The sequence below is a fragment of the Mytilus edulis genome, chromosome 4 (genome assembly GCF_963676685.1).
Source record: "Mytilus edulis chromosome 4, xbMytEdul2.2, whole genome shotgun sequence".
In the NCBI taxonomy this organism is placed as follows: domain Eukaryota; kingdom Metazoa; phylum Mollusca; class Bivalvia; order Mytilida; family Mytilidae; genus Mytilus; species Mytilus edulis.
In genome coordinates, this window is record NC_092347.1 from 72,544,413 (window position 1) to 72,571,092 (window position 26,680).

The 26,680-nt window shown below is 32.6% G+C and overlaps 1 protein-coding gene across 1 annotated transcript; it reads right to left on the reverse strand.

Moving 5' to 3' along the window:
* Positions 1-5,267: 5,267 nt before the first annotated feature.
* LOC139520452 (vasorin-like) lies at positions 5,268-25,739 on the reverse strand. Its single transcript, XM_071313061.1, has 9 exons — positions 25,542-25,739; positions 19,424-19,495; positions 17,755-17,826; positions 15,326-15,397; positions 14,156-14,227; positions 13,174-13,325; positions 7,775-7,942; positions 6,467-6,496; positions 5,268-5,749 (listed from the first exon to the last, which is right to left on the reverse strand). The coding sequence occupies exons 1-9, from the start codon at positions 25,727-25,729 to the stop codon at positions 5,745-5,747; spliced, it is 831 nt and encodes a 276-aa protein (XP_071169162.1). The 5' UTR covers positions 25,730-25,739; the 3' UTR covers positions 5,268-5,744.
* Positions 25,740-26,680: the final 941 nt, after the last annotated feature.

Here is a 26,680-nt window from a genome sequence, read left to right on the forward strand (position 1 = left end):
ACTTTGCCTCTACTTAATTTGATAAAGCTAATACACAAAGGTAAAAAAACTATAAAACGCAAAAGTCACCTGCTGTACCACAGTTCTGCTCCTTTATAACTAGGAAAATTTCACATATCCAGAAATCAACGCCACTTTACTTATTTGAATATTATACTAAAGAAATCGGATACGGGTCACGGAAATCACATTAAAATGATATGGAATTTTGAAAAAATGTCTGTTTTGATTTTAATTTAAGTGATAGACAGGTTGCCGGGGCAGAAAATGAATATACACAACAATATACACCATTTAAACGAATAATAATGACTGTTGTTGCAAAAATACAGGTTCCTGAGCTATTTTAAAAATCGAAGCGAGAGGCTTTTAACATTGCAGTGTAAAATACAGGCTAAAATGGCTGAAACGTCAAATTTGCAAACTTCGTGTTGAAAATTGGCTTACAATGTCATTACAAAAACAGGTTGCCGGGGTGAAATATGAAACTTGAATTTCCAAAGAATAAGCAAGTCCAAACCTTGTATGTGTAGTCGTTGAACTCTAGGTTCCCACGTAAAATTAAAATGTCACTATTTCAAGAAGAATAAACTCACGAAAGCACGAAAAATTCACTAAATTCGCGTTCATTGTTTTGATTTTGACCGCCTGACAACTTTACGGAAATATCAAAGTGATTGTAAATAAGGACTCTGTGACGAGCAACTTATAATATCCGTGTTTTACAGATTTTAATGATATCAAGCCTATCAAGCCAGTCCAGTTCAAAGTACTATCACGTGGTACAATTCTCATTTACATATTATGAATATTAATTAGCAAAACCATTACTAATTTCTGGCTATGATTTCTATTTTGTTTGTTTTTGCACTCTCACCTTAATCCCCAAATGCTAAAAATGTAGACGCAAAACAAGAAATGCAGAGTAAATCAGACAAATCATAATTTAGAACTGCAGCACGTCATATCATATTTGATATTCACACCTTTTTAAAAGCTTTTCAATACGTTTACTATACATTTTATTTTTACGGCGTCGGCGTTGGCTTCGCAATGTATTAGTTTGTGATTAGGTCTAGTTTATGTTGAACCACAAGTGGTGGTTCAATGATATGTTTAATGCAGTTGTATAAGTATTAGAACATCTCATTTCCATAGATAATATTTGGCCCTGTCCCCTTAGTAATTGTCTATTGACTTTGAAAATTTATTGGCATTTGCAAGTCATATTTTTATTTTGGTTTCAACATTTGCATTGTCAAAATTACAAAAAGTCGTTACATAACCATTTCAGTTTATTTTTTTTAATATTTCAAGGAAGTTATATATATACAGGTCCCTCGTGGGAAAATCTTTGACTACTATTCAGACGTTTTATATATATATAATATAATTATTTTCTGTGACTGTATCTTACATTAATTTGTAGGATCCTTTACTATAGATAATTTAGCTGATCTGTAACAATAACATCTTCATGCTTTATATATCATGTACTGTAGTACGCCGCTAGATTAAAACTGACGTGGAAAGGTAACACATGGCCAGCGAAAGCTCTATTATTGTAGAGCCCAGGTGGTCGTGTGGTCTAGCGGGACGGCTGCAGTGCAGGCGATTTGGTGTCACGATATCACAGTAGCATAGGTTCGAATCCCGGCGAGGGAAAACCCAAATTTACAGATCTACCATTGTTGGGTTGATGTTTAGACGAGTTGTATATATATATATATATATTTGACCTACTGCATTATTACATACAACATATGACAGACGGAAATTTCGAAACATAAGGCTATTACAAACAAAGTATGAAGCATCCAGGTATTCTATCTTAATACCGAATACAAAGCTCTATAGAAATAGGTTTCGCCATCGCTGGACAGTAATACCTTTGTCTCACTCTATGAAATTTTACATTCACTGTTTATAGATTATTCCCACACCGACAAAGTGCATTCGGCTCTTACTAATGTTTTTACTAATAAAACATAAAACCTGTTTAAAAAAAAAGTTTGAAATCACGAATGCCCCCGCTTACAATTTTCAATTTTCCAAGTTATAAAGGGGCATAATTGTCCAAAAAAGTACTACCCAAAATTCTAACTCGGCCTAACTTTGTGTGATTATTAACATTGTGTGTGAATTTCAATAATTTTTGATAAGGCAAATTAACGACAGAGTGCGGAAACCAAACTAAATAAAATTGAGAATGGAAATGGGGAATGTGTCAAAGAGACAACAACCCGATCGTAGAAAAAAACTACAGCAGAAGGTCACCAACAGGTCTTCAATGTAGCGAGAAATTCCGTTCTTCAGCTGGCCACTAAACAAATATATTCTAGTTCAGTGATAAAGAACGCCATACTAATTTCCAAATTGTACACAAGAAACTAAAATTAAAATAATACAAGACTAACAAAGGCCAGAGGCTCCTGACTTGGGACAGGCGCAAAAATGCGGCGGGGTTAAACATGTTTGTGAGATCTCAACCCTCCCCCTATACCTCTAGCCAATGTAGAAAAGTAAACGCATAACAATACGCACATTAAAATTCAGTTCAAGAGAAGTCCGTGTCTGATGTCAGAAGATGTAACCAAAGAAAATAAACATAATGACAATAATACATAAATAACAACAGACTACTAGCAGTTAACTGACATGCCAGCTCCAGGCTTCAATAAAACTGACAGAAAGATTATGATTTCATCATATGAACATCAGGCACAATCCTTCCCGTTAGGGGTTTAGTCTCATACCATCATGACATATATGAGAAGAACATAACCCGTGTCATGCCAACAACTTGTTTTTGAATAAATGTGTTTAGTTCCGACGCAAAGACCCTATAAGTGAATCAATATTAATGCCAAAATATGCAATCTTTAATGACCTGACAACAGTATCGTAGCTATATCCCTTCTTAATAAGTCTATTCAAAAGTTTTGTTAGTTTCTGAGGTGAATATTGACACCTTTGTGCTTTATAAAGAATATTTCCATAAAAAATTGGATGTGAAATACCTAAACGTATAAGAAGTCTGCATGTTGAGCTATATTTACGAATGATGTCCTTATACCGATTCGGATGATAAAATTTAGTTAATGTTTTGACTAATTTGTGATATCGAAAACCCTGGTGTAATAATTTTTCAGTAATACATAAATTTCTCTCGTTAAAATCTAAAACATTGTTACATACACGAGCGAATCGTACAAGTTGAGATATATAAACACCGTAAGATGGTGACAATGGAGCGTCACCATCTAAAAATGGATAATTAACGATAGGAAATGAAAAATCATCTCTTTTATCATAAATTGTAGTATTTAGCTTTCCGTTGTCTGATATAGATATCAAGATCGAGGAAAGGGCAGTGGTCATTGTTAGTATTAGCTTTATTTAAAGTAAGTTCAACAGGATAAACTTCTTTAATATACATACTGAAGTCGTCATTATTGAGAGCCAAAATATCATCCAAAAATCTAAAAGTGTTATTAAATTTATGTATCAGATGTTGTTTCGATGGGTTTTTGCTTATTTTTGTCATACATTGTAACTCATAGCAATACAAAAACAGGTCCGCAATAAGTGGTGCACAGTAAGTCCCCATTGGAATTCCGATATCCTGACGATATACGGAATCCCCAAAGCGAACAAAAATGTTATCTAGTAAAAATTTAAGGGCATATATAGTATCAAAGCATGTCCAATTGACATAGTTTTTTTGTTTATTGCTACTAAAAACTGACCTAATAGAGTTTGAACATATATATTCACATTCTGACTTTTTAAATGCCCATTTAATTAGGTGTGTGAATTTTTTCTTAATGAGAATGTGAGGCAATGTGGTATACAGGGTAGAAAAATCAAAACTTTGAACAGATTCAAAATCACCAATATAAGCATGCAATTTATCAACTACTTCCAACGAGTTCTTGACACTCCAAAAGTAATTAATTCCACTATTTTCGAAAGCCTTATTTGAATAATTTATTATCAGGTTTTTAATTGTACCAAGTGTGCTGGTAAGAAGAATAGACAATTTAGTTGTTTAACAATGGCTTGAAGACGAAACAAATCTATATTTGTAAGGTGTTTTGTGTAGCTTCGGAAGCCAATACATAGTTGGATCGTTCATTGTATTTGGCTCTGCTTGTAAAGCGGTAGCTAAAATGCATTAATATAACTTGTGACCCGTTATCACTGAATTGTTGGGACAAAAACCACTGAATTCAACACGCCATTAGTGATAATAATCCTTGTGTTAAAATGTAATACAAACGACTCATACAAAATACAAAGTTATGGCATTAAAACAAGTGACTATAGATGAAGACAACAGCGCCATACCATCATACATGCCAAAATAGTATTGCATTCATATGAAAATGATTTCAAAAGTTGCTTAATTGAACAACATACATCATTAAGAAATTCTTAATTCACATTCTTTTTATGATACTGGAACCCTTAGGCTTAGTTCAGTTTGAAAAAACAACAGAAAAGCATAATATGAATTGTAATTCTCACGTTGAAAAACTATGTCCATATATACTGAGTAAAGTATTCACATGCAGAACTACATTTGTACATTCCTATGTAGAATAAGTCTGTGCATATATAGAAAAAAAGTATATGCATATGAGGTTAACTATGTTCAAATAGATATATAGAAAAGTATGTGCATATAAGGTAAACGATGTGCATATGTAGGAAAAGTATGTGCATATATATATAAAAAATAAGTGCATATAAAGTAAACTATGTTCATATATATGCAAAGTATGTGTATACATAGAAAAAACATGTGCAGACATTGAAAAGTATGTGCATTCATGTATATAAACGTTTGTATTCGGCAGCTACGGCGTTCCATAAATAGTCTCTCTAGCAAAACAGCGCATGTCTATAAGAATACGTGCAACTTGTGCGCACAAGTTGTACAACTCGTGCGCACAAGTTTATAACTCGTGCGCACAAGTTGTGTAACTTGTGCGCACAAGATAGTAACTTGTGCGCGCAAGTTAGTAATTTGCGCGCGCAAGTTGGTAACTTGTGCGCACAAGTTGAATTTTTTTTTTTGCATGGCACTCCAGGGCTTCCGTAGGAAATACCGACATGGTGCTCGAAAAATTTAAGTAACACTATAGAAATCGTATGCATTTGAGTTCGATTCAGTATAAACCCTTTCGCATGTTTACCAATTAAAGCCAAAGATATGTTGGACCATATATGAAATAAATGATACAATAATATATAAACTCCATATTTATTAACAAATAAACACCACATAGAATAGTACAGGTATATTTCCAAAATATATTAGCGTACAGATTGGTTCAGGATTGATATAGTCAATTATCGATCTGTAACTATATCCTAAGTGACATCTCATGAGAAGTCACGAGACCTTTAGATTTAAATCATATTTCGAGCTGAAGTGTAAGGTATGCCAATTAATAAATCAGTATGAGGTGGACCTACACTAAAAAAAAAGATAAAATGAAGAAAGGAAAGATGAACCACAACAAATAATTTGCAACAAGAAACGAAACCTAATTAGATAATAAATTAAATCCCTCTTAGTTTATTTAAGAAATAATAATTTCATTGTCTTGCATCTTCCCTCAGTTATATGACAAACTTGTAGTACACATTAGTTGTTCAGTGTATCAGTGCTTCTTTTATTCAGTTGTATATACTGGTAATCCTTTTCCATTGTCTTGCTTTCTTAATCTTTGAATTTACACTATAAAATAAGATAATTAGAAACATTACTTTCATATGTGTTGTAAGTCACTTCATGTCACTTTGAATATGGTTATTTTCCATATTTGATTTAAATATTATTAAACAGGGTTTGCAAGAATAACAAGAGAATGGCGAAGGAAAAACTTAAGCATGTTAACTCCCATTATAAAATTACTTTTTTTAATATTGTGTCGGTTTAATGAAAACCAACACGTTCACATACTTTATAAAAATAATATCTGTAATAAAATAGGTGTTATTTTTATCTTTATATTACTAAACATATAAATCATCCAAATGTATATCACTAATCTAGTACATGCATGTTTAGTTATTTACTAAAATAAGACAACAATTATCAAATTTCATAAATCGATTGAGAATTCAAATGATGGTAATAAACACTAACAACGGTCAGCGAAAAATTCCAAAAGAGCGGTGATTTAAAATATTTCACTTTATACTGAACATTTGAGCAATGTTTTATTGTAATATGAATACACATTTCTGAAAAATACCTTAGTCATTCAAATTTAAACTTATTGTGGACAATGAAATGACGAATCAATTGGTGGATGTAAAAAAAAGGGATAAACAAGTTTTCTTATAAAATCGTAATCTTAGCATAAAGATATAGCGCTTCTTTAACGGATAAGAAACGGTTAGATGCGCGTGCGTCAAAAAATAAATCATATAAAACTGAATTATAATTTACCTGCTTTCTTTCTTGATTTCTTACATGATTCTGTAAATACAATAATAAACATTTACGAAAGAAGAGAAGGATCATTCAAAATTCATAATTCATTATTCAAAATCCAAAATTTAAAAATATTACATTAATCTATCGTGTTTCTCCAATCTCTCAAAAGCCTATCTATCAAAAGCTAAATAACCTAAATATTTGTTGAATTGATGAATTTAATAAGTCTAAAATTCATGCAACTAATTTAACGGAACCTGTTTAAAGATATCAAAGAAGTAATTGGAGTTTTCTTCCCCCCCCCCTCCCAAAAAAAAAATAACTAGAAAATTGCCTTGTCCTGAGTAATATTGGATAAACAACTGTTTGCTCTTAAAAATAACTTTATCACTGTGAAATATCATTTAATTTCTACTAGGAAGCTGTTTTTTTTACATAAAAAAGTTAAACCAATTAATTTATTCTTTAATATTTTAAAATGGAAAAGATGGCAAATAGAATTAAGAGTTCTAAAGAAACGAACTAATTTATTTCGTCGAATGGCAACAAATTACTAGACACCTGCAGTAAAATTACATTAGGTTATTTTTAACCATGTCATTGTATATTAAACAACGTTCTCTCATATACATGGATATAACAACTTTTTTGAGCCAAACATAAGTTAGCTGATGTTTATCATAAATCATGAAAAGTGTTTCTTATCTAGTGATGTTGTTGGCTTTTTTCAAAACTACCTCTACCCTTTTTTATTGGAAAAATATGCGTCATTTTTATCAAATTGGGAAATCTATATTACTATGAATTTGACAGGAACTTCAACTTGCAGACCCCCTTTAAAAAGTAAACGCTTATTTGAAATAAGACCCCTTGTTGTCAGTGAATATACATAAATAGACCATCAAATCTGCACATATAGTCATTTTAAGCATGAAAAATATTTAAATGAGTGTTTTTCAGTTTGTATTTATGCACAATTACTACCAAGACTGCACTGGTTGGGAAAAAAATTGTCTTTTTTGAAATAATTTAAAGGCATTTTTTTCCAAATTGGGATTTTTCTCCAGGGAAAAAAGCCTGTATTCTCCAGTAATTTAAGCCAAACGATACCACTGTTATCATATATTAATGTACCTGGACTTATTTATTTTGCTGTCTTTGTCATGAACATTCAAAACACTAAAATGTTCAAGCAAGCTACAAAAGCAGCTAATGGTTTATATACAGGGAAAATAACAAATATTTAGAGCCAAAATATGTTAATCGATTTTTATGTCTCGTAAATCATGAATAACTTTCTTATCATATATACTAATGTACTTCGACATCCTGCTAAGGTACAGCTTAAAGAGTCCGTGCTGGATCCAATACAATATTGTCCATTGTTAGAAGCTGGTGGGCTGTCACAACGTCTATTTCTATATCTAATACCCTGACCACATGTGACAGAACATGGTCCAGTTGACCAGGAACCCCACTGACCATTAACTTGAATGGAAATATATTTGTTGAATTAGTTTTTTTAAAAGTTTATATACATATTTGGCAAATGACATCAATTTTTTTCTTCAAAACTTTGATCTAAACTAACGGAATACTAAACTGCTAAACACCTGCAGTCAACATTTACATCAGAGCAATAAAAACGTATCAGAGTAAAACAAACATTGAATAATGATAACAAGTAAAAGATAATTGATATTTTGTACGCATTTGTTTTATACTTTTCTGGAGTAAAAACCTGTAGTTAACAGCAACATCCATTTCGTGTAAATTTCCTCATGATCAGTGCTAGTCAGTATAGTTAGCCAAACACTTAAAAGTCATTAATAATGTGTCTTTTTTCATAGAATGACACAAACAAACTCACATTAACCAAGTTCACCCAGACAGCACAAAACATATTACTCCTCGCCAAGTACACGAATTGGTCGTAGCACGACTGTCGTCCAATGATAATAAATAGCACCAAAATCAATGTTCAGATATTTCCTTTACTCATATACATTTGTGTACTTGTATGTCATTCATAAAACAAATTCTGTAACCCTGTAATGTTCTTATGTCTTCATATTGACCAGTGTGCTGACTATTTTCAATGTAGAATTGGTGCAAACAGACTACAATCCAGAAACGTAAATCAAAACGTTTGATGTGTTTGAGCTTTTGATTTTGCCATTTGATTATTGACTTTCCGTTTTGAATTTTCCTCGGAGTATTTTTGTGATTTTACTTTTTGATTTGTTTGGTATTTTAGTCCAGAAACTTGCTTCTTTAGATCATTGATATCGTATAATCACGATTTTAATTTGACATCATCAGATATCCTGACGGGGTAAATTCTGCAGTTTAGCAACCCATTAAAAAGTAAGATCGCCATTTCGAATTTTAGAAGTTTATTGGCATCCGATTTCTTAAATCATTAAGCAATTTTCAGATTCCTCATCTCAAATTATGATTTATATCAAACTTCAACTTACTAAGTATTCGTTCTGAAGTTCACATAGAATAAACAAGTATTTGAAATTTGTATTTTACGTCGGAGTCGTATCGATAACACTGATAAAAAAAAAGAGGGGCGAAAGATACCAGAGGGACATAGATCGAAAATAAACTGACACACCATTGCTAAAAAAGAAAAAGACAAACAGACAAATAAAAGTACGAAAGACACAACATAGAGAGCTAAAAACTAAGCATCACGAACCCAGTCAAAAACTGGGGGTTATCTAAGGTGCTCCCGAAGAGTAAGCAGATCCTACTCTACATGTGGTACCCGTCATGTGGCTCAGGTTATTACAAACCCGATAAATAGTCTAATTCGGTAGGTCACATTCGGGAAAATGGAAAGGGATTGTAGTGACGACATAAGGAACATATCCGATATCATCTGTGAAACGATTATTCCATAGGCAGTGGTTATTCGTCCGGCTAGCCAAAAATGTCTATTCATCCGGCAAGCTGGACAAATAGCATTTTTATGGTTTTTCGCTATTTGTCCGGCCAAAAATATAATGATGAAGATATAGCATCGTGTTTTGAAGGTTTTAAATAAAACACGAGTTGTTTTAGAATAATTATATTGTCTAACATCGTTTTATGAAAAAGAACTCATTCTAATAAAAAAAAAAAAAAAAAAAAAAAACTATACATTTGATTCAGATTTTTTTTATTCTAATATTCTAAAGGAATTTGGGTAGGGGGAAATGATTCTCTCTTTTGTATTTCTGCCTATGAATTGCATGTAAGGTAAATAGTGGGGCCAATCATTATTGGCTTTATCTATGATTCCAAAAGATTCTGAATTTATTGTTTCTGTTAAGTTTGGTTAAAGTAAGCTAGGTCCCCATATGATTATGCACGATTCTTCATTTAAATTGTTCGGCGATTTTTAATTCATAGGAAATTAGAGAAAATGACAGGCATGTGTAACCTGTCCCCAAAAGTAGGATTGTGCTTTCGATAAGATTGTATTAGAAAAAAGGGGGTACCTCAACCCTGGTGTCTTAATCCCAGTCAAGGCATATCAGTATGTTCGTATATCTTCGTTGTAGTACAACTTGAAAATAATGCTTTCAAGCAAGTTTGATATAGTATTTTTTCCGAATGCGTTTTGTCTCCATAAGCATGATAAGGGAACTGGGGTTAAATCATCAATTTCACTTTGATTTCATGCTTATTCCTCACAGTTAACATGTACACGCTATTGTTCTGGAATCACTCATATATACATTTGTTTAAAGCAGTCACATTCTCTCAGGTTTTCTTTATGGTACCTCTAAATATAAATCACGATCTCCAATTCTCAAAACGTCCATTGCATACGCGCGTGTGTTATTCGACACCTCATCCGGGACACTTTCCGCGTCACATGACACTTTTATTGATGGCCGGACGAATAGAGATTTTAAACTGGCTAGCCAGACGAATAGACACTCCGTATTCCATAACGGTCAACCAACTCGTGATGGCAGGGGCGGATCCAGCCATTTTAAAAAAGGGGGTGGGTTCCTAACCCAGGACAAAGGGGGGTTCCAATTACATATCCCCATTCAAATGCATTGATCGTCCAAAAAAAGGGGGGTTCCAACCCCCGGAACCCCCCCCCCCCCTTCTGGATCCGCGCCTAGATGGCGTCTGTGCAATTTACGACGGGATGATTTCAACTACACCATTTGGATCTATTGGGTTAATAGTTTTCTTGTGAGCAGCAACCCTCTATCAAGGAAATCGCGATAGAAAATGCATGCCCGGGAATATCGTATCAATTGGGAGATATATACTCCGGATGCAGGCGCTGCTGGAATGTTGCTACAAAGAAATGGAAAGTTCACAATTGGGAAAAAAGTTTCAAAGGTTTAATAGACGAGAGCAATGTTGTGCATGCTTTTCGATTAAAGTTCCTTTTACACTGCTATTATGTCTGGACTTAAATATCATCAAGTTTCAGACATAATTTCATTGTTTGAATCATTGATCCAATATATAATCTTAATCTCTATAAAATGACAAAGAAAATATGTGTCACATGATGCCAAGTGTTATTTGTTGGTATCACAAAGTTTGTTTTACCGAAATAATACAGTACCACATATGCTGTTTGTACTGTAATACAGTAAAACATATATTGTTTGTAACTATTTGGAAAAAAAAACATCAGTAAATGGTGATTTAAAATATCTTTAATACGGTTAAGAATTGCAAAAGATATTTAAATACTTCATAAAATTAAGTTATTCTATCAACAGTCAAACATAGCTTTGGTCAAACTTTTTGAAAATGATGGTTTTACTTAGACGTTGACGTAACGCGCGTTTTGTATACTAACTTATAAACCAGCTGGTATATTCAAAGAGTTCTTGCTGGGCTGACCTGTTCTTCCAATATATATACAACATAGCAGCAGTGGTTCAATGTATGATTTGAAACAGCTGAAATTGGCTGAATTTACCACAACAAGCATTCCATATAATTTGGGTCGTCAACAGAACGTCACAAACCAAATTTTCCAGAAAATATCCTATTATCAAGAAGCTTTTTATCTACTGAAGTGGTTAGAGAATTAAATGATGCTTTTGTTTATTTTCAAAAGAGATTTGATCATAAATATCAACGCTTTTCTACCCCTTCAAGTTCTTTGCATATATCTCTGGTGAATTACAGGGCCATCTAAATTTTACAGTAAGCGTCTACCTTTGTTGTACATACGAACAATATAGGCACAAACTAGTTTATAACGTAAGTGTTCAGACAATCTGATAAAATATTTTACTTTCAATTGTTTGTTCGGGATACTAGAACAGTTAAGGTCCATTGAGTCGTTGAATCTCAAAAATTGTCAACATGAGTAAGGATTATTCCCCTCCGTCTTAAGCCCTCGATGAATAAATCTTACTCGGATTGACAATAATTGTATAATATAATATATAACAACAAACCAGAGTATACTGATAACGAATCCCTATATAACTTCAATATAATAATTATTACAATGAGGTTGAATTTTCTGTCAGCTATTTATCATCCATACAGGAACTTGTCTCAGAAAAAATATATCTATGTATCTCACCCCAACTTTCTGTTATAGATATATGATTTTTTTAGGCAAGTGCTTGTGATCATCCACAAGAAATTGCAGTCATCCGATATTCAGTACTTCAGTATTTTGATTTTTTCATATTTGTTTAATTTCTGGGAGAAAACAACTATCATAGATAGACAGAAACTCAAATAAGCAAATTTATCAACAATTCCCAATCATATCCTTTAGAGTTTCTATGCAAACTTGCGTCTATTGTTTTTCCGATGGAAAAAGATGTAAAAACTCTTATATCTCAGCAACACAAATGAAGTGAATAATATTTTATGATATGTTTTACTTAAACGTGTATTTTGACAAAATGGTCAAATGGTAAATATAAATTATAAAAATACTACTACTAAATTTGTCTATTCCATTTTATCTAATTTTTAATTTCACTTCAATTACTGAACTTTAAGTTGTAAAAATATTCGAATTGGCTCTAGCCTGTTTGTGCTAATGTGACGTGAAGCAACCAACAATCAATCAATCAAATACTGAACTATAAACATAATGAGATAACCCACTAAAAAAACAATAACCTTAAAATAAATAATGTAAATTTTGACATCTTTCATAAATGATCAATTAAAATTGGACGAAGATGACCCTTTTCTGTAAAGTTTGGTAAATTTCTGTTCATAGATTCTCAAAAAGAATATTAAAATACTTAATTTGATATAAAGTTAATTACGACGACGGACGGCGGACACCAAGTGATGAGAAAAGATCAATTTTGACAACGACAATTTTTACCAATATTTTAAGTTTTTGCCTTTTTTTCTTAAAAACTTAAGCCAAAAGGTAGACAATCTAAATAGCAAACTTGACCTACAAAGAAGTCAAAATTTGTCAAAATCGTTAGCGTTTCAAGGGTGATTGCTTTTTAATGTTGGATAGCTAACACAGTAAGTAGATAACTTCACTGACCATCTGGCAATTTCAACACGTAATGATTATTCAGTGATGCTGGAGACCAAAGTATCTGAAAGTCAAAAAATGCTATGACAACTTTGAGGAGAAAACAATGCAGCAGCTTAGGTTTCATGAGGTATTTTCATAATATTTGTATAATGAGTTCCCAAGATAAGTTACCTATAAATTGGTTTACGCTTTCAATAAAAAACTGAATACTAACCTGGACAATTTGATAAATCAAAGCTTAGGATATCAGTAGTTGTGTTAAAATCATGACAAGTGCCACGAAAAACTTTAAGATGTGTCTGATTAGATTTCCATTCAAAGAAGTCACCCATGGTACAGCATGATAATGGGTTGTTGTTTAAAAGTCTACAAAAAAACGTGTTATTTAAACGTAATTTTAAAAAAAAATATGTTTTCGGTCTTCAACTTTACATATACTCTCTTTAGTAACTTGCAGCTATTCATTGAAATCGTTATAAAATACAACGTGTAAAACAAAGCAAATCATTGTTTTACAGAATTAAAAGCAAAAGGACAGTAAAATCGATACTTTATCACATAGGGTTGGATAGAAAATTACTAAAATCGATTTTAGATAAAAACTTATTTAAACAAATATCAGAAAAAATTTGACAGGCAAGTGGACTTTCAAAAAATAAAACAGTTCCACTAAAGACTGACTAGTATGCCGGTACTTTTTTTTATCCAATGAGGCAAAATTGTATCTTGAGTTGTACGTATTAGAATCATATTCAAAACAGTGTGGCTGTGGCCATTGATTGACGACCTAAATTATCCCATTGACTGGGACAGATTATGTGAACGTTTGTCTGTAACGACCACTGCTCACTATGTACATGTTATAAAGACACTTAAACTGTGGGGTCACCAAAGGTTCTCAACACCTAAATGAAGTTATTCGAAAAACTAATAAAACAATAATATAAATCAAAACATAAAGATTATTCCTGATTAATTTTTCGAATCATTTTATTATTGAAGGCGTTAAGAACCTTTGGTTACCCCATAGTGTAAATTCTACAATAAGTAAATAGTGAGCAGTGGTCGTTACAGACACACGTTCAACTTATCTGTCCCAGTCAATGGGATAATTTAGGTCGTCAATCAATGGCCACAGCCACACTGTTTTGAATATGATTCTATCTTAAATAATGCAAATAGCGGTTTATACTCACAATAACAATAAACGGGCTACTCTGTCAAACATATTCGCTTTAACCGTGGTCAAGTTGTTGAAGGACAAATCCCTAAAATGCAAATATTGTCAATATTAAAAATGCAGAAAAAACAACGAAAAACATATTGTATACAAGTTCCTTTTGATCAGATGCGGTTTTCAAAAACTAGTAATAAGCTGACTATTTTAGATAAAACTGTCTTTTAAGGATGTTCGCTTCTCTTGTTTTTGAAATTTTGCCAGAAATTCGGTATCCTCTGGTTTTATCCATATAGTGCCACTAAAATATGTGCCCACTAACCCCTCCTTTTCTTTTTATAAATATATTACATATAGTTTTAAAAAGCCATATTTGCAAATCTTTGCAATGTTTTCATTGTTTTTGAAATAAAAAGGTGCCAATGTTAAATGCATGAAAAAATCTAGAAAGAACAATTTCCCGCTAAATTTTTAATGGCTGATATTACAGACCCTTCATTTTTTTCTTCTTTTTATAACAGTTGTTTAAAACCTTTGTTATTATGAAATAGAGTAGCGAACCTCCTAAAGTTTATCATCACAATATATGATGCTTATAATGAACGATATAAGAAAAATCAGTATTTCAGTAGAAACATTGCAGTATATAAATTTGTTGCACAGATATTCTGGTTTTCGTTTCCTTCGTTTGATTGATAATTGTCTTTTTATATAAGTGACTGATTAACCTTTAAAATTGTTTATCCGTAGAAATGACAGAATAGTTATTTGGTAAATATTGTACATCTTTTTATGCCCCTCATTGGATGTATAGCAATCATTGTTATAGTTTTCGGCAACTTTTAAAAGTCAAGCGATGAAATAGAATTTTTGTAAAGAAGAGAATCAAATGAATCTTTTAATTTATCTAACATGAAATATGCCATACATTCATTAGTGCCTGCTACCTATCCACGGTTTTCTTCATAAAGAAATGCCTGTACCAAGTCATGAATGTCACAGTTGTTTTTCATTCGTCTGTTGTGATTGAGCTGTTGATTTTGCCATTTGATAAAGGACTTTTCGTTTAGAATTTTCCTCTGCGTTCGGTATTTTTGTTATTTAACTTTTAACGTATAATTGAATTATGTATGTATCAATAAATGTAGTTGTACTATGTATTGTTGGCATGTTGTCATGTAATACTTACAATCCTGTCAAATTCGGAAGACCAGTGAAAGAATCGGGTTCTATACTAGAAATTTTGTTATGCTGGAGTTTTCTGAAAAAGCAAGCTAATAAATGTAAAATATAAGATTAACTTATCTCAATTGAGACCATTCATCAAATAACAATATTTTTTTCATTCATGTTTCATGTCCTAACTGTTATTGGCTGATATGAAATTTTCGAATTCAATAAGAATTAAGAAATATATCACATTCATGCAAAGTTGTGCTTCCTTGTACAGATTTTACTTCTCGTTTTACATCTGTTTAGGTTGTTGGTTTCATTAGTTCTTCAACCATTAGTATCAAGCTTTTAGGTGTTGATTTTTCAAATGTTTTAGCTACGATCATCATTGAAGAGAATTTAATATTCGAAATGCACAACATGTGATATATAATCGGTACCGTGTTGATATTTTTATTTCAATTTAGTTATTTTCTGTTGATTAAATTAATTCAGATTTGTTTCTATAATAGAAAAGATTAACGAATAAACTTTGACTTGTTTGATTTAATAAATTCTATAAAATTAAATTGCGACCCTGGCGATAGAGAACGAATTGGATTTTCATTGTTCGCTCCTGAGTGTATATGCTTGAAGCTTCCAGAAAAAAAACAACAATTTATGCCTGCTTCATGGCGATTTAATTAATATGTTATCCCTTTAGTACAAAATATCTATCGTCAGTTGTCTCAAACCAATGAATATAAAACTCTTAAAGCATTACAAGCTTTATATTAAGTACACAAGACCCGCGTTTTGTGTAATTGAGTCTTATAATAACAAAAACGATACATTTTTTCTGCAGTAGATGTACATTTCAAAATAGCGCCTTAATACGAACCCCGGATCAGAAGATTAGGTAGGTCAAATCGAAAACGAAATGTAAAAGTATTTAAAATAAAAAAAAAAAAACTCTTTTAAGTTTAGCTATATATGGCAAGGTCTATCTATGCACAGAGGAGGGAGAAATTGGATGCGTAAAATTGATTTTGACGGAAAGAACATACTGAGAATAGTATTAATGTATTTTGACCAGATAAATGATTTAATGGCGGCAAACAAGCTTTCTACCTGACTGGGAATACAATCGCAGATGAAGCAGTCACAGTTATGGCATCGGCGACGAATCTTTTAAAACTACTAACTATGTAATTTCCTTAAGTTTTTTTTCGATTTTATACACCGACCTGATTGTAAACTTAAGTCTTCGATGAATGATCTTTTTAATAGTTGTTATTGGTTTTGAACTCTCAGATCTGTACTTAGTATCTAATTGTTGTTAAGATGTACAAATACCCGTACACGTCCACTTTTTTTGGTTAGATGTATTTCTATTAATATCCATCTGATGTCTTTTTCAACTGATTTTCATAGTTTTTTTCTTATGTTGTACTGTTACACGTGACCTACCGAATTAGACTATTTACTGGATTTGTTATCACATAAGCAACACGACGGGTGCCGCATGTGGAGCAGGATCTGCTTACCCTTCCGGAGCACCTGAGATCACCCCTAGTTTTTTGGTGGGGTTCGTGTTGTTTATTCTTTAGTTTTCTATGTTGTTTCGTGTGTGCTGTTGTTTGTTTGTCTTTTTTTTTAGCCATGGCGTTGTCAGTTTGTTTTAGATTTATGAGTTTGACTGTCCCTTTGGTATCTTTCGTCCCTCTTTTACATGTTTAACCTCACCACATTCTGTATGTGCCTGTCACAAGTCAGGATCCTGTAATTCAGTGGTTGTCGTTTGTTGCTGTGCTACACATTTGTTTTGCCTTCATTAATTTGTACATAAATTAGGCTGCAACTTTTCTCGTTTGAATTGTTTTACATTTGTCATTTCGTGGACTTTAACAGATGACTAAGTTGTATGGACTTTGTTCATTGTTGAAGGCCGTACAGTGACCTATAGTTGTTATTTCTGTGTCATTGGGTCTCTTTTGAAGAGTTGTCTCATTGACAATCATACCACATCTTCTTTTTTATATTCATGCACATTTTTGTAGCTACGGTTTTATTCATTCTTTGTATTTCAATCAAAACTGTGTATGCTGAGTGGTATGCATAATTAATATATCAGCGTGTTATCTAAAATGATTGGCTGATGTAAATTTGTATAAAAATTTATCCGAATATCGCCTCTAATTTGGGATTTTCAAAAATTACACGAGGACAAATAAATCTAAAGGAGCAAGGTGAAATATTTGCCTTTGATCAGATTGCTATTTGTTTGTAATATTTTTAATACCATTTCAATCTACAAAAAAAGCCTATATCATAGAACATGTAGAAGTACAATTTCTATTATTTGGTATGATAAATTTCTCTTTTTAATCTATTTTGTCGAAAGAAAAAAGTAAGCATTTGGATTATCTTTGTATCCATATTTGTATATTGTGGTAAAATACTTACAGTGTACCTAATGTATGAATATCAGAAAACGCACCATTTTCTATCCTAGTAATTTCGTTGTTGTTTAAATCTCTGCAAAAAAATCTTGATATCAGTAGTGTATGCAGTCAGTGCTTTTGCCTTCTACTTGCAACAGTACTTATAAACGAAAACTGATTAAATGTCTGTCACAATTATAAATTCTTAAAGATAACTATTTTCCCTAAGTACAAAATGTCAATGATGTTAAGGGTATACAATAGTTTTGTTTGTCCCATGGTTAATTTTGAACGAATATTTGCTTACATGCTATTTTTAAGCTAATCAATTTAAATATGCAATAAAAAAATATACCTTCTTATCGCACCGCAGCGCTGATAAAATATCACGTTGTGATCGGTTTAGCGCCGTCACCTGGTGACCCCCTATGAGACCGTAGGAGGTTAGTAAATTTCATAGGGGGTTCATGGTGCGTTAATGGTGAAGTCATCTATTTATGTTGTTGTGATTCTTTGTTTGTTGTCAACAAAACGCAACAGAAAAGGTATATCGTGCGATAAATTCGGTATACGGTTAACTACTGACCCCCTACAAACCATAGAGGGTGAAAAAAATCCATACCCTCTATGAATCCGTAGGGGGTCAGTACCAAACCATATAACTTATAATGTGCTACTTTAGAGATAACTGGAGTCAAAATTTCAGACATTTCCTCACAATTTCCGATTCTTTGACATGTGTAACAGTTCTTTGAAAATATTTCATTTTTATAACTTTAGGGAAAAAAAGGATTTTTTCAGTGTATGTATATCTAATTTTAGATAAATAAATCGGTAATTTGTTCATAAAATTAGTACAAATAATCTTTGTATATAATCAAGCTAAATGTTATTCTAAAATGGGGTCCATGTGTACTCGTTTCTAAGTTAATGACTAAAATCAGTCAAATATGCAACGTTGTCCAATCTCTCAGAGTTTGGAGTCGGAAAAGATAACATTTTACGTAAGCACTTTATTACCTCCCATACCTCCCATATGACAGTTTTATATTATGCCCTTATATTCAAACAAGATCAGAGTTATAATGTTGACGCATCCACGCGTTGCACACATTTAATTGTCGCAGGGCAATATTTAAAAAAGAACGTTAGATTTTTTTGGATTCCTTTAACCATTTTATATAATATCCGACACATCAAATGTGAGCAAGCAGTTAACTACAGTAATTATCCATGTATCAATTACACGACTTCCTTTGAAATTATTTATAGAATTTTATAAAATATAATATATTATTTATAGAATAGGTCAGTTGATTATTAATCAAGTTGATTCTGTTAAACTGACTGTTTTATATACTTTGAATGTTAAAAAAAATTGAATGTTCTCTTCTGATACTTAAATATGTTGAAGTCAACCCATGCTTTGGAAATTTTAGGGGGGGCGCACGCCCGCCACGCCCCCGCCTAAATCCGCCCGTCCAAATAAAACTATAGGAACAAGTTAACAGATCTTTTTTTAATCAAATTAATTTTTGTTTGTAACATTTTGATTGACAATTGTTCAAAGTCAATTAACCTATCCTGGACGTACAATTTTAACTGTTTGGAATGCTCAATCTATTTTGTTGATCGAATAAGTCAGCACTTTGAATATCCGTAGTTTGCCTTGAGTGTAATAAAATACTTACAATATATTTAACTTCAAAAGACCAGAAAAATCAGCATCTTTTATACTTGAAATTTTATTCTGGGAAAATATTCTACAAAGTATAATAATATGATTATTCAAAAGTGCATATAGTCAGTGTATTGTGCTTCTACGTGCAATACGGTAGTTCATGTTAACGTACGTTCCGTAGTTATGATGGCAAACTAGTAGTTAACAATTCAATATAATACCGAATGAAAATAATAGAACTGGTATTTGTAGAAAAAATCCTTTAAAAACTTGATTGTTCGTGTCTTGTATCGTAATTTATTTGTGATTATAAGAAATAAGGAGGAAGCAGCGGTTTACCAAATGTTATTAATACATACAGAAGATATAAATCAATATAAAAAACACAAACTGTGGTATGAACTCAACTAGAGGCTCTAAAGAGCCTGTGTCGCTCACCTTGGTCTATGTGAATATTAAACAAAGGAAACAGATGGATTCATGACAAAATTGTGTTTTGGTGATGGTGATGTGTTTGTACATCTTACTTACTAAGTAGTCTTGCTGCTTACAATTATCTCTATCTATAATGAACCTGGCCCAGTAGTTTAAGTGGAAAATGTTAATAAAAATTTAAAAATTTTATGAAAATTTTTAATAAACAGCTGCGCCATGAGCGCATGATACGTCCGACATCGTGTGTGGATGTTTTATGCAATAATCATAAATAGTTTCTGAGAAAGTTTTAAGCAATAACCATATATTCTTTTTGAGACACAGCGGGACATGTGAAACCCCCACCCTGTTTTCTTTTTACAAAAACCTAAATATCACTAAAATTTTGAATCAAAACCAAAAAGTATACAGATCTTATTAAGATTAATATAACAAAGAAGTGTGTAAAGTTTTAAGCAATAATTATAAATTGTTTTTGAGATTCTGCACAACATGTAAAAAAAACCCTCCCTCTTTTTTACAAAATACTCAATAACTCAAAAATGAAATTTTGAATCATCACCAAAAAGTATACAAATCTTTAGATTAGTATAACAAAGACATTTGTAAAGTTTTAAGCAATAATCATAAATCGTTTTTGAGATATGGCGCGACATGTAAAATAAAACCCTCCCCCTAAATTTTGAATCATCACCAAAAAGTATACAGATCTTTAGATTAATATAACAAAGACATGTGTAAAGTTTTAATCAATAATCATAAATCGTTTTTGAGATATGGCGCGACATGTAAAAAATCCCTCGCCCTTTTTAAAAAAATACTCAATAACTCACAAATGAAGCTTTGAATCATCACCAAAATGTATACAGATATAAGAATTGATATAACTAAGAAGTGTTTAAAGTTTTAAGCCATAATCAAGAATCGTTTTTGGAACACGGTGCGACATGTGAAAAAAAACACCCCGTTTTAGTTACAAAGTGCCGTAAATCAAAAAGTATTAATCTTATTTTCACCAAAAAGTATACAGATCATTTGACCATCATAAGAAACAACTATATTAAGTTTCATGAAATTTGGATAAGTCGTTCTCAACTTACGGTGCGACATGTTTACGCCGGGCAGACAGACGGACAGACGGACAGACAGACGGACGGACACCGGACATTTGTATACCATAATACGTCCCGTCAAATTTGTATACCATAATACGCCCCGACGGGCGTATAAAAATTGACTATGGACAATTACTCCTTAGGGGGTCAATTGACCATTTCGGTCATGTTGACTTATTTGTAAATCTTACTTTGCTGAACATTATTGCTGTTTTTAGTTTATCTCTATCTATAATAATATTCAAGATAAAAACCAAAAACAGCAAAATTTCCTTAAAATTACCAATTCAGGGGCAGCAACCTAACAACGGGTTGTCCGATTCATCTGAAAATTTCAGGGCAGATAGATTTTGACCTGATAAACAATTTTACTCAGATTTGCTCTAAATGTTTTGGTTTTTGAGTTATAAGCCAAAAAACTGCATTTAACGCCTATGTTCTATTTTTAGCCATGGCGGCCATCTCGGTTGGTTGGCCGGGTCACCGGACACATTTTTTAAACTAGATACCCAAATGATGATTGTGGCCAAGTTTTGGTTTAATTTGGCCTAGTAGTTTCAGAGGAGATTTTTGTAAAAGTTAACGACGACGGACGACGACGGACGCAAAGTGATGGGAAAAGCTCACTTGGCCCTTCGGGCGTTCATCTTGGTTGGTTGGCCGGGTCACCGGACACATTTTTTAAACTAGATACCCCAATGATGATTGTGGCCAAGTTTTGGTTTAATTTGGCCTAGTAGTTTCAGAGGAGATTTTTGTAAAAGTTAACGACGACGGACGACGACGGAAGCAAAGTGATGGGAAAAGCTCACTTGGCCCTTCGGGCGTCCATCTTGGTTGGTTGGCCGGGTCACCGAACACATTTTTTAAACTAGATACCCCAATGATGATTGTGGCCAAGTTTTGGTTGAATTTCACAATTATTACTGCTACCATAGTATTATCTTTTGTTGTGTATTTAACTCTGGTTAATATCTATTACATTATAGGCTTTGTAACTATATCCCCCCGTTTTCCTTTGCAAATTACCACAAACTTCAAAAGTATTCCATATAAAAAAGATGAGATATGATTGCAAATGAGACAACTCTCCAAATGAGACCAAATGAGACATAAAACACTTATAGGTCCCGTACGGGCTTCAACAATTAGTAAAATTCATACTGCAAATTCCCGAAATGAATAATGTAAAACAATGTACAAAATAAATAAGAAAGTAACAAATATAGTATATAGAAACAAACGACAAACACTGCATTACCGTCTCGTGACTTGAAACAGACGCATACAGATTGTGGCGGGGTTAAACTTTTTTAAGGGCACGCCAACACTGGCCTAACTTCAGGGCTGGAACCGTGTGTACCAGTGCAACAAGCTTTATACCAAATCAATGCTGGGGAAACATTATACGAGACGTACACACTATCTTGAAATCGCTCAATTTCATGGAGATAGCGTCGCACTTTAATTTAAGAAGCATAAACTCCCTTGGCATTCAATGTTTCAACAAGGTGTTTTGAACCAAACTCATGGTACATTTGTAAAATGAAAAGGAGTAAAACAAAAACGATTGCCTCAACAATTGCTTAGCATTTCCGCAATTTCTCTAGTGCCATTTCCTGAGAATAATCTTGGCTGTATGCAGTTTCATTGAGTAACCATAGAATGAATTGCAATAATACGAAGGCATTGACTGAATTGAAGAAGGAAGAGACAATTCATCCGAAGTTGGGTAGTGTTCTGTATAGTTTCGATGTCTTTTCTAAGAAAACTTGCAGCGGAATGAAATATCTGTTCGTTATTTGTTTCTATTACAGCTGACATTGAGATTTTGAGGTCAGTTTTCAATTGACTAGCAGCTGATATGGCATCTCAAATAGTTATTTTGCTACTAAATATTATGTTATATTTGCCTTGAACTTGTTGAAGTTGTTTGACAACTGAATTTCTATAGAAATAAATGAGTATAGACTGCATTTTGCATGTAGAATATTTTAAATTAGAATCAGCCGGAAGAAATGATCTATATTTATCAATTTACGGTGTCATGAGGAATGACCATTAAATCGTTGTCAATAGCCAAAATAAAATTAGTAAAAGCAGTATCTTTCTAAAATGTTTTGTTGCAACAAAATATACAAGCGTCCGGTTGAACGACTGCATTCTAGAACGTGTACAAATACCCGAAACTGAGGGACAACAGTCATATAATTGTATGTCGTCATTAAATATTAGACTAGACGCTTCCTCGCTCTAAAAGGGGGAACACATATGTTTCTCTTGAACTGAATTTTAATGTGCGTATTGTTATGCGTTTACTTTTCTGCATTGGCTTGAGGTATAGGGGGAGGGTTGAGATCTCACAAACATGTTTAACCCCGCCGCAGTTTTGCGCCTGTCCCAAGTCAGGAGCCTCTGGCCTTTGTTAGTCTTGTATTATTTTAATTTTTAGTTTCTTGTGTACAATTTGGAGTTTAGTATGGTGTTCATTATCACTGAACTAGTATATATTTGTTTAGGGGCTAGTTGAAGGACGCCTCCGGGTGCGATAATTCCTCGTTGCATTGAAGACCTGTTGGTGACCTTCTGCTGTTGTCTGCTCTATGGTCGAGTTGTTGTCTCTTTGACACATTCCCCATTTCCATTCTAAATTTGATTGTGTAATAAGTTTTGTAGCATGAACGATGATAAACTGCCTGCACGGAGTTCTTCAAATTAACAGCTATCGCATGAAACATCTTGATGTTCACCTCATCCAATCTTTTATGCAATGCAGATACACAAATCGACTCCCCTAAACTGGTAAATTGACTCAAAAATTCAATCGAGTTTTTTTTTGGGCATATTATGCACTGCATAAAATTTAACGACCTTTGACTTTTTCTTTGGACTTAATGGACCAAGTTGCAGGACTTGGAATATCACGGAACATTTACTGAAACTATCCGTCAATTATTATGATTTTACAATATTAAGACTTTTCTGACAAAGTCTATTTGATGTTTTTTTTAACAAAAACATAGAATATAAACATATGCAAACAAAGTATGTGGCATATATCAGTGCACTTTAATTGAAAATATGTGTATATAATAGCGAAAAAGGTAGTGATTTCATATATCATTTGAGAGCAAATTATTGACTAATACACAAAAAGGGACGGAAGGCAAGTGATTGAGTTCCGTGTTGAAATTGAAGATTTTTACTCCATTCTTTTTCCATTAATTTCTTAAGGTTTTTTTTCATATTTTGGTTCCGACATTTTTATCACTTATTAGTTTTATTAAATACTATATGCTTAAAATATCATGGGATAATTTTTATTACTTCTATGAAGAAGAAACTAAAAGTTTGTGTCTGAATTTGCAATTAAAGTTACCTCAATTTTAAATAGTCTAAACTTCGCAAATTTTATAGATTAGAAGAAAATAAAATACTGAATAGAATATTGACATATAAAAATAGCTCCAGGAAAAAATATTTCAATTTAATGTAAGCAAACATACACATTTTTTTCATTTGAAAAAGGGGGTTGAAACTCTCCAATATACTACCAGTCTTTAAAACGACTTTTTAGAAAAAATTGACCGTACGAAATTCTGACGACAGTGCAAAAACTAAAGAAGACATATTTGTCTTTAAGTTAAGACCATTTTTAGCCGTGTGTTATTTGGGGAGATTAAACTCGCGATCTAGACGACTTTTTACACTTCTGTCACCGCACTATATTCCACAACGGTCAACTAACTCGTGATGGCGTCCGTAAAATCTCTTTTGTCGTAAAGTTTTGTTTTTAACCAACCCTAATAGTCAATTTTTAGATACAATTCCTAATCGAATTTACTGACCCCATATATATCGTATTTGGTCTCTAGTACACTCAGCAAAATTTATCTTATCAACTATTTTAAAAGAGGGGCGAAAAATACCAGAGGGACAGTCTAACAAGTGGTATTTATACTATTGGCCTAATAAAATGATTAGGTCTTCAATACTGTTAGTATTAGGAACCTATTTTCCATTCGTCTACACAAAAACATATCACAACAAAAACAACTTGTTAGCTTTAAATGTGTTTTATGAATTAATTCATTTTTTCATCATCAGTTTATTCGTTTGTTAAAAACTTTCAGATTTGTCCTCAACACCGTTTTGTTTTTATAAAGGGACGTAACACCACTACTAACCGTGTATTGAAATAATCCCAGACTACAAACCTATAATGGAACCCTACTACCAAATAAAAGAATATACACGGTCTCTATGTGTTTGCTTTTAACCAGTCATATTCCTAATTGAAATTAATAAATATTTTCATACCCTTCCACTCCTTTTGTTGAAAATGTTTTGTAAAATTTGATTGAATTCCAAAAAGACTTTTAATAAGATTAATTACAAATTACACAACATGTACACTTTATTATTTAAACGATATCAAGTTTAAGATAAACGTATCTGTGATAAGCATGATAATGATTAATGATCAAAAAACGTTGAAGAATGAACATCAGGCGGTTTAAACCTAATATCACTGTAAGTAAATAAATAGAAATACATACTTTACACCAATATACTTACAATTGTATTGAATCTGCAGGAAGATTTGGTATTTGTGTAAAGTTTCTGTTCCTACAGAGAGTCAGTGTTGGCTCACTACAATCGCACATGAACATTGTGGGTTCGGTGCATCCTTGAGCATAAACAACTTTCGAAAAGCCGAGGGTCAAGACCACTATCATGTTAAAACACTTAGTTCCAATTATCATGTCGATCCTCTGTCGAATGTTACTTTGTAAGAAAAAAAAAATCCAAATAGAGTTTTCCCTCAATATTATAGATAACTATCATAACGAGATATAGTTTCTTTTTAATTAGTCAATTTATCAACAAATAGATTAAGAAAAGTTTGGTATAAATCATGACGATAATGTAACACTGTATACTGTTCGGACAAATCAGAAATGACATGTTGTATAATGTGCATCAGCTGAATGATGTTCTGAACAACCACAATTTACTTGAAGTGTGTCATGCTTTTTAGGAAATATCAGTTGACGCAAGTAAAATTTAACAAAATTATTTACCATAAAGTATATGCTTTCAACATATACATACGGACTTGGTGCATTTGAGAAGCCAGTTCAGTGGCGGATCCAGCCATTTTAAAAAGGGGGGTTCCCAACCCAGAGTAAAGCGGGGTTACAACTATATGCTCCCATTCAAATGCATTGATCGTCCAAAAAAGGAGGGGTTCCAACCCCCGGAACCCCCCCTCCCCGGATCCGCCACTGCAGTTTAATATTTAAAATCTGATGTACGATTTAAGGTGACATATTAGAACGAAATTATTCGACAAGCAAGTGTAAACAGTGCTCGAAAAAATCTAGAAATAAACCCCATTGTGATGTTAAAACTTTTGACGCACGAAAGAAGTAGATAACCATTATAAATTATGTCAAAACCTTTGACCCTCAAAAGTAGCAGAAAATCATCAAAGAAAAGAACAACAAAGTATCCAGAATTACAGATATGAACATAATAAATGTTGCAAACAAATCATAATTTACCGAGCAAGCACAAATTGAGTACTTGTAAATCAATTAGTAATAAAACAATGAAATGCTTGGCTTCACCTACATTCAGCTATGTTCCCAAAAGCAGCTTATACAAAGATGTCTTGTAATATCCACTACATCAAGCTGGTCATAAGGCTATGC

What these genes read in the sequence shown, in the direction of transcription:
- LOC139520452 (XM_071313061.1), bottom strand. Translation starts at nt 25,729, where the DNA reads ATGATAATTGGAACTAAGTGTTTTAACATGATAGTGGTCTTGACCCTC. An exon ending in GTAGCCCGTTTATTGTTATT is followed by an intron (nt 13,326 to 14,155) that starts GTGAGTATAAAC and finishes GTTTTTTTGTAG; the next exon opens with ACTTTTAAACAACAACCCAT. An exon ending in TGATTTATCAAATTGTCCAG is followed by an intron (nt 7,943 to 13,173) that starts GTTAGTATTCAG and finishes TTTCCATTCAAG; the next exon opens with TTAATGGTCAGTGGGGTTCC.